General features: G+C 46.6%; 1 protein-coding gene across 2 annotated transcripts in view; it reads right to left on the bottom strand.

Moving 5' to 3' along the window:
• Positions 1–12,967, bottom strand: part of LOC145356988 (ataxin-7-like protein 1) — a 50,626-nt gene extending 37,659 nt beyond the window's left edge. For both annotated transcript variants that reach the window (XR_013889228.1, XM_080210016.1), the window contains exon 1: positions 12,868–12,967. Coding sequence is in view for 1 of the 2 variants with exons in the window: in XM_080210016.1 (XP_080066142.1) it covers positions 12,868–12,967 (100 nt within the window). In the remaining variant the exon portion in view is untranslated. The remainder of the gene's footprint in view (positions 1–12,867) is intronic.
• Between the last annotated feature and the right edge of the window lie 2,600 nt (positions 12,968–15,567).

The raw sequence follows: 15,567 nt of genomic DNA, 5'->3' as shown, positions 1-15,567 counted from the left end.
TTACATTAACACTGCAATGAAGTCACTGCGAAAATCCCCAGTCCCCTAACCTGGGTGGCACACTGCTGCCTCACAGCACCAGGGACCCAGGTTCAATTCTGGCTTGTGTGACTGTATGGAGTTTGCACGTTCTCCCCGTGTCTGCATGGGTTTCCTCCCACAGTCCCGAAAGACGTGCTGGTTAGGTGCATTGACCCGAACAGGCACCGGAGTGTGGCAACTAGGGGATTTTCACAGTAATTTCATTGCAGTGTGAATGTAAGCCTACTTGTGACTAATAAATAAAACTTAACTTAACTTTTAACTTTTTAGTCACCACACTCCGGCACCTGTTCGGGTATACTGAGGGAGAATTTAGCATGGTCAATGCACCTAACCTGCACGTCTTTCGGACTGTGTGAGGAAACCGCAGCACCCAGGGGAAACCCGCGCAGATATGGGGAGAACGTGCAGACTCTGCACAGAGAGTGACCCAAGCTGGAAATCAAACCTGGGTCCCTGGTGCTGTGAGGCAGCAGTGCTGAGCACTGTGTCACTACACTGCCCATTTTTATTGTTTAGTTCATATTGCCTCTTCTCTTCCTTCCCACAAAATGCATCACTTCACACTTCCCCTCATTAAATTTAATCCATGACGTGTCTGTGTATTTTATCTATCTGCCTACGTCTTCCAGATATCTGTAACTAATCTCATTATTTACCATATTGCTACATTTCACATCACCTGCAGCTTTGAAATGATACCCTATATATTAACACGAGTATACTTCAGAATACTGACTCCCATGGAACACCACTCTGTACCTTCTCCAGTCTGAAAAACAACCATTCCTAATAACTCTCTGCCTCTTAGCCAGTTTTGTATCCTTGCAGCCACTGCCCCTCCAATCTCATGGGCTTCAATTCTGCAAACAAGTCCCTTATGGGGCATGATGTAATCTAGGCTGACAGCCTAGTGCAGTATCAAGGGAAGGCTGGGTTTGATTCCTTCATCATCGTGAGCAATCTGTCTGTGTGTGATACCATCACCTTGAGAAAGAGGCAAGAACTGTGACTGAACATGAACTACACACAGAATCTTTACTGTGGTAACAAACGGCGCTGCAATTCAATTCAAACCATTGGGACTCAGGAACTTATTAACCTTTAAACTGCTGGAGGTTTCTTGAATTGTTATCTCCGGATTCCTTTCTTGGTTACAACACTGCCCAGCTTCCTCACTGTCACACAGCTTGCAAAGGGCTAAGTGCATTCCTGCTACTAATTTATAAAGGAAATATGCTTCTGAGATCAGGGAACAGTTAAACCGAATCAATTTTCAAGCACAAATACACGTGTGCTGACAAATTCAAGTTTTCAAAACCGAACACATCAGTGAAATGACCAAAATTCTACTCGTTGTAAACTCCTAACCCATTTACAATGGAGGAATTATTAAAATAAGCACACTAACACCCACTGACCAGCCCAGGACGTGTCCAAAGACAAAGGAGAATTTATTTTCTTCTGAATCCAGCCCCATGCACGCAATTCATTTCCAATATTCCCAGTTCCCCGTACCGCTCCTCTTCAGACCCTCGTTATTCCAGTTCCATAGGATGTCTTGACTTTGATCCCGACTAAAGGCAAATTGTTAGGCAGCTCTAACAATCCAAACCAACACCAGGGCGGTGACAGCTTTCTGAGTGATCACTCTGTATATGGGAGCCTTATGAATGAGCATCAGCAAGGATAAGCATTTGGCACGTCATTACATTCGGGGCTATGGGCCAAGCGTCAATCAGAATAGCAAATTTAAAAGAGAGTTTAGGAGAAACTACTTCTCCCAAAGGGTTGTGAATCTGTGGAATTCACTACCCCAAGGTGCGGTGGACACTGGGATAGTGAATAAATTTCAGGAAGAGTTAGATAGATTTTTAATTGGTAATGGGTTTAAAGGTTATGGGGAGAAGGCAGAAAAATGGGATGAGGAACCTATCAGCCATAATCGAATGGCGGAGTGGACTCGATGGCCCGAATGGCCTAATTCTGCTCTTCTAATTTATGATAGATGGGATTAGGTGGGAGTTCAGGTGTTTCTCAGGTGTCGGTGAAGACATGATGGGCCAAAGGACCTCTTCTGCACTCTATGACTCTATTATATTTTATAAGAATGGGAGAGGAGGAAGAAGGAAGAAAAGACTTGCATTTGTATAGCCCTTTCGTGACATCAGGGCATTCCAGAGACAACAGCAATGTGATAATAATGCCATAGGATCTTTACCTGCACACTGAAGTGACAGCTGAGTTTTGGTTTAATATATCATCTGAAAGGTGACACTGCCAAGAATGCTGCACTCCTTCAGAGTGTTAGCCTGTTTGATGTGCTGAAGTGTCTGGAATGGCTCAGAGAATGAGTATACTACAACAACAATAAGGTGCATTTATACAGCAACTGTAACCCAGTATAATCTTCCCATGGTGCCTCACTGCACCATATGACTCTATGATTCTACTGGGTCAAGTGTCTAAGGGAAGAGACAGGTGTTTCTGTGGATGCAAAGGAAACTCCAGGATGGTATGTTGCCTCCCTGATGCAAGAATCATGGATGTCTCCGAGGGGCTGCAGAGCATTCTGGAGGGGGAGGGTGAACAGGCAGCCTTCGTGGTGCATGAAGACACCAATACTATAGGTAAAAAATGAGATGAGGTACTACAAGCTGAATTTAGGGAGTTAAAGTAAAAAGTAGGACCTCAAACTAACCTCAGGATTGCTCCCAGTGCCAAGTGCTAGTCAAAGTGGGAATGTCAGGGTAGCTGAGTTGAACACATGGCTTGAGGGATGGTGCAAGGGGGGGGGGGGGTTCAAATTCCTGGGCTACTGGAACCAGTTCCGGGAGAGGTGGGACCAGTACAAGTCAGATGGTCTGCACCAAGAAGGCAGGTCCGAGGAGGAGTGTTTGCTCGTGCTGTAGTGTAATGTGGCAGGGAGGGTGGGAACTGATGCAGGAAGTCAGAGAGAAGTAAAGTGAGGACAGAAACAAAAGGGAGTCAGGGGAAAAGTGGAAGGTAGAGAAACCAAAGACAAAACTCACAAAGGGCCACAGTATGGAGTACAGAGATTGTGGGGAACTCAGTGAATGGGTCCAGTAAGGTACAGAAAAATAAAACACAAGGAGAGTGTACAAAACATGACAGGACAGATGTCTAATGTTTAATGCAAGGAGCATGACAGGTAAGACAGATGAACTTAAAAGCTTGGATTACTACAAGGAACTATGATGCTGTGGCAATTACTGAGACTTGGATGCAAGAAGGGCAGGACTGGCAGTTCAGCATTCCAGGATTTAGATAGAGAGGGGGTTGTTGCTTTACTGATTAGGGAGGATACCACAGCTATCCAGAGGGAGGACACCTTGGTGGGACCATGCAGTGAGGCCATATGTGTAGAACTCAGGAACAGGAGCGGTGCAATCACTCTGTTAGGGTTGTTCTACAGACCTCCCAACAGCCAGCGTGAAGTGGAGGAACTGATTTGTCAGCAGATTGTGGAAAGATGTAAAAAGGTTGCTGTGATGGGCGATTTTAACTTCCCCAACATAGACTGGGATCCTTTTAGTGCTAGGGGCTTGGCCGGGGCAGAATTTATTCAGTGTGTCCAAGAGTGCTTCTTGAGGCAATATGTAGGTAGACCAACTCAGGAAGGGGCTATCTTAGACCTGGTTCTGGGAAACAAGCCCGGACAGATGACTGATGTCTCAGTGGGGGACCACTTTAGGAACAGTGACCACAATTCTATAAGTTTCAAAATACTTGTAGAAAAGGATAGAAGTAATCCCAGAGGGAAAGTACTAAACTTGGGGAAGGATAAGAACGACAGTATTAGGCAGGAGTTACGGAACGTAGACTGGGGGTGACTGTTTGAGGGTAAATCCACATCCAATAAGTAGGAGTCTTTTAAAAGTCAGTTGTTAACAATTCAGGACAAGTATGTCCCTGTAAAAATGAAGAATAAAGATGGCAAGATTCTAGAATCCTGGATGACAAGAGAGATTGTGAGCTTCGAGAAAAAGGAGGCATACATAAATTTCAGGAAATTGAAAACAGTTAAGACTCTTGAGAAATACAAAGGTAACAGGAAAGAGCTTAAACAGGGACTTAGGAGAGCTAAAAGGGGCAGGCAGGATTAAGGAGAATCCCAAGGCTTTTTATGAGTATGTAAGGAAGAAGAGGGTAGCTAAAGGATAGGTTCACTCAAGGACAGTGGAGGGAATTTGTGTGTGGAGCCAGATGGGGTAGGTGAGGTTGTAACGAGTCTTTGCATCAGTATTCACAGAGAAGAATGTGGTGGATGCTGAGTGTAGAAAGGAGGATATTGACATTCTCGGAATGATGAGATAAAAAGGGAGGAGGTATTGGAGGTTTTGAAAAACATTAAGGTGGACAAGTCCCCAGAGCCAGATCGGGTCTATCCCAGAATACTGAGAGAGGCGAGGGAAGAAACTGTTGAGGACTTCGCCAAAATCTTTGTATCCTCTTTAGCCACGAGTGAGGTACCAGAGGATTGGAGATAGCTAGTATTGTTCCTCTGTTTAAGAAGGGACAATCTGGGAAATTACAGGCTGGGGTGTGTGTGGGCGGGGGGGCCTTTACATCAGTGGTGGGGAAATTATTGGAGAAGATTCTTAGAGACAGGATGTACTCACATCTGGAACAGAATAGGCTTATTAACAATAGGCCACATGGTTTTGTGAAGGGAAGGTCATGTCTCACAAACTTGATTGAGTTCTTTGAAGAAGTGACAAGAAACATTGACCAGGACAGGGCAGTGGATGTTGTTTACATGGACTTCAGTGAAGCCTTTGATAAGGTTCCTCATGGCAGGCTGATGCAGAAGGTGAAGCCATATGGGATCCGAGGTGAGCTGGTAAGATGGATACAAAACTGGCTTGGGCATAGAAATCAGAGAGTAGCAGTGGAAGAGTACTTTTCTAACTGGAGGCCTCTGGCAAGTGGTGTTCTGCAAGGATCTGTGCTGGGGCTTCTGTTGTTTGTAATATATATAAATGATTTGGAGGAAATTATAAGTGGTCTGATTAGTAAATTTGCAGATGATATAAAAATTGGGGTAGTAGCGGATAGTGAGGAGGATTGTCAGAGGATACAGCAGGATCTAAATCAGCTGGAGACCTGGGCCGGAGATGGTAGGTGGAATTTTACCCGGACAAATGTGAGGTGATGAGATTTGGAAGGTCTACAGCAGAAGGAAAATATACAGTAAATGGTATAGTTCTGAAAAATATTAGCATACAGAGGGATCTAGGAGTGCAGATCCACAGTTCCCTGAAGGTGGCAACTCAGGTGGACAAGGTGGTCAAAAAGGCATATGGCATGCTGACCCTCATCGGTCGGGGCACTGAGTATAGGAATTGGAAAATTATGTTGCAGCTGTATGAGACTTTGGTTCGGCTGCATTTGGAGTATTGTGTACAATTCTGGTCACCACACTACTGGAAGGATGTTGATGCATTGGAAAGGGTGCAGAAGAGATTTACCAGGATGTTGCCTGGTTTAGAGGAGATGGACTATGAAGAAAGATTGAATAAACTTGGATTGTTTTCATTGGGGCGTTAGAGGATGAGGGGACCTGATAGAGGTTTGCAAGATTATGACAGGCTTGGATAGAGTGGATAGTCAGAATCTTTTTCCCAGGCTCGAAGGGTCAGTAACTCAGGGGCATAGGTTGAAGTGAGAGGGGGAAAGTGTAAGAGATGTAAGGGGCAAGTTATTTACATGGAGGGTGGTAAATGCCCGGAAGGCACTGCTGGAGGAGGTGGCGGAAGCAGATTCTGTAACAACGTTCAAGAGGCATCTTGGTAGATACTTGAATAGACAGGGAACAGAAAGATATGGACCATACAGAGGCAAGAAAATATTAGATTAGAGAGGCATCTGTGTCAGCACAGACTTGGTGGGCCAAAGGGCCTGTTCCTGTACCATACTGTTCTTTACTGATAAGTGGGATTAGGTGGGAGGTCAGGTATTTCTCGTGTGCCGTGTAGAAGGGCCTCTTCTGTATTGCATGATTCTCTGATTCACAAAATTTAAGGAGAGTGTTACAGGAGCAGAGTGAGAGAGATAAAGGCACAGAAAAGTTTGAGGAGGAAAGTAAAATGGGCAGATGTGAAATTGTCCATTATGGCAGGAAGAATTAAAGAAAGTCTAAATGGTGAGAGATTTTGGAGCTTTGAAATTCAGGGGGATCTGAGCGTCCTATTATGAATCAGAAAAGATTAGCATACAGGTACAGCAAGTAATTAGGAAAGCTAACAGAACGTAATAATTTATTGCAACAGGAACTGAATACAAGAGTAGGGAGATTATGTTTCATCTGTATAGAGCAGTGAAACCACATCTGGAGTACAGCATACAGTACTGGTCACTGTATTTAAGGATGGATGTAACTGTGTTAGAAGCAGCTCAGAGAAGGTTCACTAGACTAATATGAGGAGTGGGTGCATTGTCTTATGAGGAAAGGTTGGACAGGTTGGGTTTGTATTCATTGGAGTTTAGAAGAGTAAGAGGTGACTTGATTGAAGTCTTTAAGATCTGGAGGGGTATTGACAGAGTGGATGTGGAGAGGATGTTTCCCTCTGTGGGGAAACTCTATGTTTAAAGCTTAAAAATAAGGGGTCACGTACTTAAGACAGAGATGAGGAGAAATCTTTGTTCACAGAGTTGTGAATCTTTGGCTATCTCGTTGAATAAATAAGCAAGGGGTGAAAGGTTATCGGGGGGGTGGGAGTGTGGAGTTGAGATTACCATCATACCTGCCATGATCTTATAGAATGGTGAAGTGTGAGGGGCCGAATGGCTTATGCCTGTTCCTAATTTGTATGTTTGGAGGAATTCCAGAAGTTGGGACCCAGACATCATCGTCAATGGGAGAACAATGGTGGATTCTCAATGGACCAGAATTGCAGAGCAGAGATACATTACCCATGCCGTGGATGAAGGAAAATGCTGTAATGTAGAACACAGGTTTGTGCTCTCAATTCCCCCAGGTCTGTCACAAAACTATCTTTTGTGGGGGGGGACAGATCGAGAGGGGAACAAATTAAATTAAACGCAGCAGCAGATTCATCACCTGCTGCCTTCTCCAGCCTCCTGGGCCAAGAGATACAGGAAGGATGCTAATGGGTGTGTCACCTTGCTGTCTCTGGGCAAGCCAAGCTGGGATTTAACCCAAACCCACAAGCTCGGCAGCTGGTGAAAATGCTTCACTTCCCCTTTCATTCTATACGGTCTGAATATAGCCACAATGCAAGCAGCAACCAGGACAGAGCTGTTACTGCGTTACCGAGTGAACCATGCTGATATACGACAGGAAATGATTATAGTTAACACCTGAAATTCTTAATTTATCCCTTCCAATTAGTGAAATACCCAAGGAGAGACCTGCATCCATGCATACATCACCCAGTGCAGAGGTGGCACGGTGGTTAGCACGGTTGCCTCACAGCGCCAGGGATCTGGATTCGATTCCCAGCTTGGGTCACTGTCTGTACGGAGTGTGCACATTCTCCCCATGTCTGCATGGGTTTCCTCGGGGTGCTCCAGTTTGCTCCCATAATCTGAAAGATGTGCTGGTTAGGTGGATTCACCCAAACAGATGGCAGAGTATGGCGACAAGGGGAATTTCACAGTAACTTCACTGCAGTGTGAATGTAAGCCTTGTGACAAATAAATAAATTTTAATTAGTGACAAACCTGTACCCAGCAGCAGAACCTGACACTGAGTTACTAAGACTCTTGTGCCAACACTACTGAAAACCATGGATAGGAAAACATTGCTGGTCACCTGTGACAAGTGATAAATTCTGCTAGTAATAAGGTGGAACCTCAGGGGAAATGCCTGAAGGTTACTGGCTTTGATTTGATTTATTGTATTAGTATATATTGGGGTGAATTTTCCCATTCTGCCCATCACGGGAAGCGGAGCGGGCGAGGGGCAGACCGTGGAACAGTCTGTTGACCTGTGGCTGGATTTTCCAGTTTTGGGTTGACGCAGCCAGAAAATCCCGCCCCTCGTTTCTTGCAGGCTATACAAAGCACACTGTTCATAGAGTACAGAAGGGAGAAGGAAGGGAGGGGGCGCAGAATGTAGTGTTACAGTCATAGCTAGGGTGTAGGGAAAGATCAACTTAATGCAAGGTAGGTCCATTCAAAAGTCTGACGGCAGCAGGGAAGAAGCTGTTCTTGAGTCGGTTGGCACGTGACCTCAGACTTTTGTATCTTTTTCCCAATGGAAGAAGGTGAAAGAAAGAATGTCCGGGGTTGTGCATGGGTCACAAAAACCCAGCTTGCAGGTGCAGCAGGTGGTCAGGAAGGCGAATGGGATGCTGGCCTTCATAGCGAGGGGGATTGAATATAAAAGTAGGGAGGTCTTGCTGCGGCTGTATAGGGCATTGGTGAGGCCGCAGCTGGAGTACTGTGTGCAGTTTTGGGCGCCGTACTTACGCAAGGATATTTTGGCCTTGGAGGGAGTGCAGAGGAGGTTTACTAGGCTGATGCCGGAGTTGAGGGGGTTGAGCTATGAGGAGAGTCTGAATAAATTAGGCTTGTACTCGTTAGAGTTTAGAAGAATGAGGGGAGATGTCATTGAGACGTATAAGATGATGAATGGGATGGATAGGATAGAGGTGGAGAGACTCTTCCCACTCAGAAAGGATAGTAGGACTAGGAGGCACAGCCTCAAGATAAAGGGGGGGCGGTTTAGAACGGAGTTGAGGAGGAACTTCTTCACTCAAAGGGTGGTGAATCTCTGGAATTCTCTGCCCGTTGAAGTGGTGGAGGCTACCTCGCTAAATATTTTTAAGACGCAAGTTGATGGGTTTTTGATAAGAGAGGGGATTAAGGGTTATGGGGAGAGGGCGGGAATGTGGAATTGAGCCACGACAGATCAGCCATGATCTTATTGAATGGCGGGGCAGGCTCGAAGGGCTAGATGGCCTACTCCTGCTCCTATTTCTTATGTTCTTATGCATGGGGTCCTTAATTATGCTGGCTGCTTTTCCCAAGACAGTGAGAAGTGTAGACAGAGTCAATGGATGGGAGGCTTGTTTGCATGATGGACTGGGCTGTATTCACAACACTTTGTGGTTTTTTGCGATCTCAATCAGAGCAGGAGCCCATACCAAGTTGTGATACAACCAGAAAGGATGCTTTCTACGGAGCATATGTAAACGTTGGTGAGAGTCACAGCAGACATGCCGAATTTCCCTAGCCTCCTGAGAAAGTAGAGGTGTTGGGGCTTTCTTAATTATAGCGTCGGCATGGGTGGACCAGGACATTGAGGATGTACTGCCCAGGTTCACCAGGGTGATGTCATAGAGTCAGACAGCACAGAAAAGGCCCTGGGGGTATTTCCAGTAGAGCAGAGATGGCTTCAAGGAGATTTAATATAGATTTTTAGAATTTTGAGCACAGAAAGACTATTTCATTTGACTGGAGAATGAGTGATGAAAGCTTTCCATTTAAAACTGTGACTGTGAAGAGTGAGGTTTGGAGAAATCTCTTCATCCAATGGGTTATCGGAACACAATATTTTTTGCTACTGCATTTTTTAAGAGGAAGGCAGAGGAAGGTACAAGACTATTCTGAGAAAGCAGGGAAATGGAAATGATTTTGGCAAAACACCAGCAAATGGCCAGTAGCCATGATGGACCGAATGGCCTCCTTCGATGTTCTAAATATCTAGGGTTAGCAGCTTAGGTAGGAAGCAGCTTCATGCATTTGAGGGAATTCTGGTCCCTTGAGCATTGACCCTTGTTTGAACTCCCTAAGTTCAGAGTGATGACTCAGAATTCTGTACGTCTCAAATACATGATGGCCCATAACATCCCCAGTGTCAGATTGGGAGTACCGTAAGATGCACTGGGGAATCCCTCTTGGAAGTTCCCAGATCAGGATTTAGCCAGAGATTGTCCAAAAGCACTAACTTCCCCGTGGCTGGGAACCATCTGGTAAAGTGATTTAAATTACTAACCACGGATGGTTCTGTCAGTTTTACCCTCATGGTGACACTCAGAGTTATAAGGAAAAGAAAACACTTCTAAATTCAGAATAACTACTTTAAACACCCAGAGGCCCCCCCGGCAAAACTCGGTGTCTGGAACTCTATCCCTCGAATGTCAATGTCCGGACCCCCACTCTGCTGTCCGAACTCACCACCCCATCGTCTGGACCTCCCACCCCACCCTACACCCCCAAAGTCTGCTCCCCCCCATGTCCAAATCCTCCAACGACCCCCCCCCCCAAACTGTTCAACTCCCACCCCCCCAATGATGTTTGAACCCCCCCCACCGCCCTCACATTCCATTCATTACCTAACAAACTTGTCCCTTCCAATGGGACCTTTAAACTTAGCTGCTTTACGGCAGTTAGTGTTGTAAAAAGGGGGTGTGACCTCCTTCGCTCCACTCCTTTTACATTTAACTGCTGAAGCCGGGGTCTGCTTCACTGCCTGAGTCTCATCCGGCCGGACTCAGGAAGGTCGGGCGAGACAGGCGCTTTACAAATTAAGCACAGGACAGTCGGCACAGGTTGGTAATCTGCCGCTGACTGCGACTCCGAGGAAGCTACAGCCCCGTGAAAATAAAGCTGCAAGCGTAATCAGCCAAGAACTTTTATACAACATCTTTAACCTGGTAAAACCCTCCTCCAGAGAGCTTCAGGAATGCAATCAGACACAATGGGCGGGATTTTACAGCCTCGCTCGGGCGAGATCGGAAATTCCCGTCAGAGATGAACGAGATTTCTGCTCCAATTCTGGGCGGGTGAGGTGGTAGCATTCCGGCCAATGTGAAACCAAGGCAGATAAGACATTATTAAAAGGGAAAATGCTGGAAATACTCAGCAGCTCAGACAGCATTTGTGGAGAAAGAAACTGAGTTAACATTTCAGGCTGACGACATTTAGTCAGAATGGAGCTTCCAGTCACAGATTGTTTTAGTTTCCAATCCCACTCTGACCTCCTGCAGGCTTACACTGCTCCAAATGAAGCTCAGGGCAAGATACCATGAAGCTCCAAGAAACTCAAACCATGATAGTTTGAGTTATAAAGAGAAGCTGGAGAGGCTGGATAGACTGGGACTCTTTTCCCCTGGAGCGTAGGAGGCTGAAGGGTGATCTTATAGAGGTCTACAAAATAATGAGGGGCATAGATCAGCTAGATAGTCAATATCTTTTCCCAAAAGTAGGGGAGTCTAAAACTAGAGGGCATAGGTTTAAGGTGAGAGGGGAGAGATACAAAAGTGTCCAGGGGAGCAATTTTTTCACACAGAGCGTGGTAAGTGTCTGGAACAAGCTGCCAGAGGCAGTAGTAGTACAATATTGTCTTTTAAAAAGTTACATGGGTAAAATGGCTGAGATATGAGCCAAACAGTTGCAATTAAGACGAGCTTAGTTGTTAAAAAAAAGCCACATGGACAAGTTGGGCCGAAGGGCCTGTTTCCATGCTGTAAAGCTCCATGACTCTAAGATGCTCAGTGCAAGACGCTCAGTGCAAGCTCTTTGATCAGGCACTTTACATCCATTCTGAATCATTAATGACTTCAACAGTTTCATAACATAAGCAAGCTCCCATTCACTTAGATGGGAGATGTTAGTGATGATTCTGTATTTAGATCTTCTCTAGAAACATCAGGCTATCTTTCATCAGAACAGAATAATGCTGAAGATGTAACAAGTTTTAAGAATGTTCTGGAAAAACAAAGGGGAAGGTGTGTAATAGGGTGAAGGGCAGTAGGAATAAGATGAAAACAAAAGGGATAATGGTACATGGGAAAAAGGTTTGGTTATGGGGCAAGAAATAGAAGAGGTGTCTTGAGGAGGTGTGAGTCACAGAAACATCACCAACAACTGCTGTCCAAAAAAATGTGAACAGTGGTTATGATCTGAAATTGCTGAGTCTGGAAAGGTGTATGGTGCCTAATGAAAAGATGAGGTTCTGTTCCTTGAAATTATGTTGACCTTCGCTGTGACGGTGCAGGAGGCAGGTGACAGAGTGGGAGTGTAATGCAGAACTCAAACTGACAGGCCACTCCGGATCTGGTTCTCATCACCCCATCAACTGAGTATTTCCAGCAGCTTTAATTTTCATTTCAGACTTGCAGCATCTGCAGTATACTCCTGATATTACGGAGTCAGGAGTAGGACTTGAGCCCACACCCTTACTCGGGGACCAGAGTGTGAGCCTCACTGAGACACAATGGCAGCAACGACTTGGAACTCATTCCCATCAAGGTGTTGGAAGCGGAGGTGGTGAATGATTTCAAAAGGATGAGCCCGTGAGGGGAAACAAACTTGCAGGGCTACGGGGATAATACAGCAGAGGAATGAGACTGGCTGGATTGTTCAGCAGAGAGCTAGCATAGCATCAGCCGAATAGCCTCCTTGTGTAATAAAAAGCTGGAAATCTGATATAAAAATAGAAAATGCTGGATAAACCTGGCAGCATCTGTGGAGAAACACAGTTAACACATCGAGTCAGTGTTATTGTTCTGCTTTGTGTGTGCCAGAATGTCAGTGAGCTGCAGGGCAGCAGCACAGCACAGCTAGCTGCTAAAATCCTGACAAGCAAAGGTGGGCGCTAGGACCCGGCGAAAACCCGGATTCCTAACAGCAGCGGCGGGCGCTAGGACCCGGCGGAAGCCCAGCTTCAGGATCGCATCAGCGGGCGCTAGGACCCGGCGGCCGAGTCTCCGGGAGGCCGGGCGCAGGTTGTCCGTTTAAACCGTTCCCAGGCGCTCGCAGCCGAACCGTTAAAGGCCCCGCGGCCTCCCCGGAGCCAGGCGGGGGCTCCCCCTGGACACCGCGCACACTCACCGTCCGCCAGCCGCAGCGCCTCGGCCCGCTCGATCCAGCTGCTCCAGGACTGGCCCACAAACGACTCGGGACTCGGGAGCCTGCGCTCCGAGGCCGCCATCATCACACCGCGCGCTCCCGAGCCGCCATCACCGCGCGCGCGCCCGCCCCGCGTCACTACGGGGGCGGGGCCTGTGCGGCTGCTCCTCCTCACCGCCAGGGGGAGCTCGGACTCTGTGTAATCCCTCCTCCCGGCCGCCAGGGGGAGCTCGGACTCTTTGCAATCCCTCCTCCCGGCCGCCAGGGGGAGCTCGGACTCTTTGCAATCCCTCCTCCCGGCCGCCAGAGGGAACCGAACTCTCCGCAACCTCTCCTCCCGGCCGCCAGGGGGAGTCCGGATTCTGTGCAGTTTCTCTTCCCGGCCGGCAGGGGGTAGCACCAGCCCTATGTAGCTGCTCCTCCCACCCGCCAGGGGGAGCACGGACTCTGCAATTCCTTCTCCCGACCGACAGAGGGAGGCCGTAACCCGTGCAGCTCCTCCTCCCGTCCGCCAGATGGAGCCCGATGCCTGCACTGCAGGCATCACACACCGACTGCAGAGGGCGCGCTAGCAGTCTAACCAGCACACTGCATTAACCAGTCTGTAATCTTTATATTAACTGGTGTGTAACCAGCACTGTGTATCCACTTGCACTCCATTTCCCTTCATTGCATTTTATTTATTTTATATTGTATTATTTTTTATTTTCATTTCTTCCATCCTTTTTTAAAACTTTCCCATTCCACCATGGAGCAGCTATGGGAAAGATCCCACATCACTAATAAAGTTGTTTGTTTTGACTAAAGTGTTATCCTGTGGATCACATCTCCACAACATAGAGGGGCAGAGCGGAGGTACAGTACAGGATGATGCATAACCAAATATAGAAGAAAAAAACCAAGTCAGCCTATTTACCCTAGCTAATCCCCCTGACACTAAGGGACAATGTAGCATGACCAATCAAGCTAAGTAAAAAGTCTGACAACACCAGGTTTAAGTCCAACCGATTTATTTGATAGTAAATCAAGTCTTTGGAGTGTGGGAGGAAACCGGAGCACCCGGAGGAAACCCACACAGATACAATTTTGTGTTTTACAAAGCATTTAGACAGTTACATGGTAAGATAGTTTTAGACGGATATGGGCCAAACGTGGGCAATTGGGACTAGCTTCAGAGTTTAAAAAAAAGGCAGATGGACAAGTTGGGCTGAAGGGCCTGTTTTCATGGAATCTATGACACAGGGAGAATGTGCAGACTCCACACAGACAGTGATCCAAGATATGCTTCCAAAATGGCAACTGAGCGAGGCACTTCTTGCAAGCTGTACCCAGCACACCTAATTTTATCTTTTACTCATTCTATGCTTCTAAAACTTCATTCTCTCATTAAGTTGATCTTTCTCTACACTCTAGCTATGACTGTAACACTACATTATGCACTCTCTTATTTCCTTCTCTATGAACGGTATGCTTTGTCTGTATAGCGTGCAAGAAACAATACTTTTCACTGTATGTTAATACATGTGACAATAATAAATCAAAAAAATCTATTTTTTTCTAAAAATTGAACCCACGTCCCTGGCACTGTGAGGCAGCAGTACCCACCACTGTGCCGCCCCCATTCTGTGATAACATTTTGTTGGACAAGTTTTGAAACAATTTTATTCTGAGCTTGGATTAACATTTATGCCACAAAATTGGAAGGTTGAAGGTCCAGCTCTCGCTCCGTCGCTGTAATATCTCAGTTTGAATATCATTTGTTTAGATCTGATATCTAGGCCTGTGCTAAACTCACCGAGAGAGTCAGCCTGAGAGTCAGCGACAGTGTTATTAGCAATGATTTGTCCATCGATAATTGGAGGTCACTACAAACTTCCTTCTTGTGTCCCCACCCCCCCCCCCCCCCCCGCTCCTCCCACACAATGACACAGATCCACAATAACAACATTCCACACTTTTATTTCAATCACAAAATTTCAAGCCATCACAGTGTTGCATTTCATCATCTGTTAAAGTCCTGGTTCATTGATGCTGCAGGAAACAGTTTGCACGGCTGAGCAGTGGGGAGTGACACCAGCTCACCACTGGTTGCAAGGGTGTGTCTCTCTGCTCACAGCTTGGATTCATCTAAAAAAAAATTCAGTGTTTTGTAAACCAGCTCCCTGCCCGAGACAGGAAACATTTATAGATGATGAGGCCAGTGTTTGGAGTGAATGATGAGACCAGTACCTAAATGGCTCTCAAGCAAGTGCTAATAACCTCTCCCAATGCAAGTGTACCCTTACCCAGTGTGTACCAGACCCTGCATTCTAACAGCCCTGTCTCCCCCCTCCCCCACCCCAACCCAGAATAAGTTTAATAACCTCCCCACCACATTACCTGATTTCAAGTTAATTTGCTTTCCCCTCAGGTGCCCCCAAACCTTCCTGCAGGCTCTCCCACTCCCACGTAAAAGTTCCCTGGTAACCTCTGTTCTGATGAGATCATCCCCCTCCCACAAGAGTTGCCCATTGGTGTTTCCCTGGTATCAGAAACAGTCTCTTTGCGTTCCCTGGGCCTGGGATTGTGACAGAATCGAGACAGAATGATGATTCTCAGCAACACTAACCGACCATTGCTCAGCCCTCAAACCTACCCACACCCCCCCCCCCCCACCCCACCCCCACTCCCCCCCCACCCCCG

This window comes from Carcharhinus amblyrhynchos, chromosome 22 (assembly GCF_965287045.1).
Source record: "Carcharhinus amblyrhynchos chromosome 22, sCarAmb.v2.hapA, whole genome shotgun sequence".
Lineage (NCBI taxonomy): Eukaryota > Metazoa > Chordata > Chondrichthyes > Carcharhiniformes > Carcharhinidae > Carcharhinus > Carcharhinus amblyrhynchos.
Note: the sequence above shows the minus strand (reverse complement) of the source record. Positions and strands in the feature narration are given on the sequence as shown.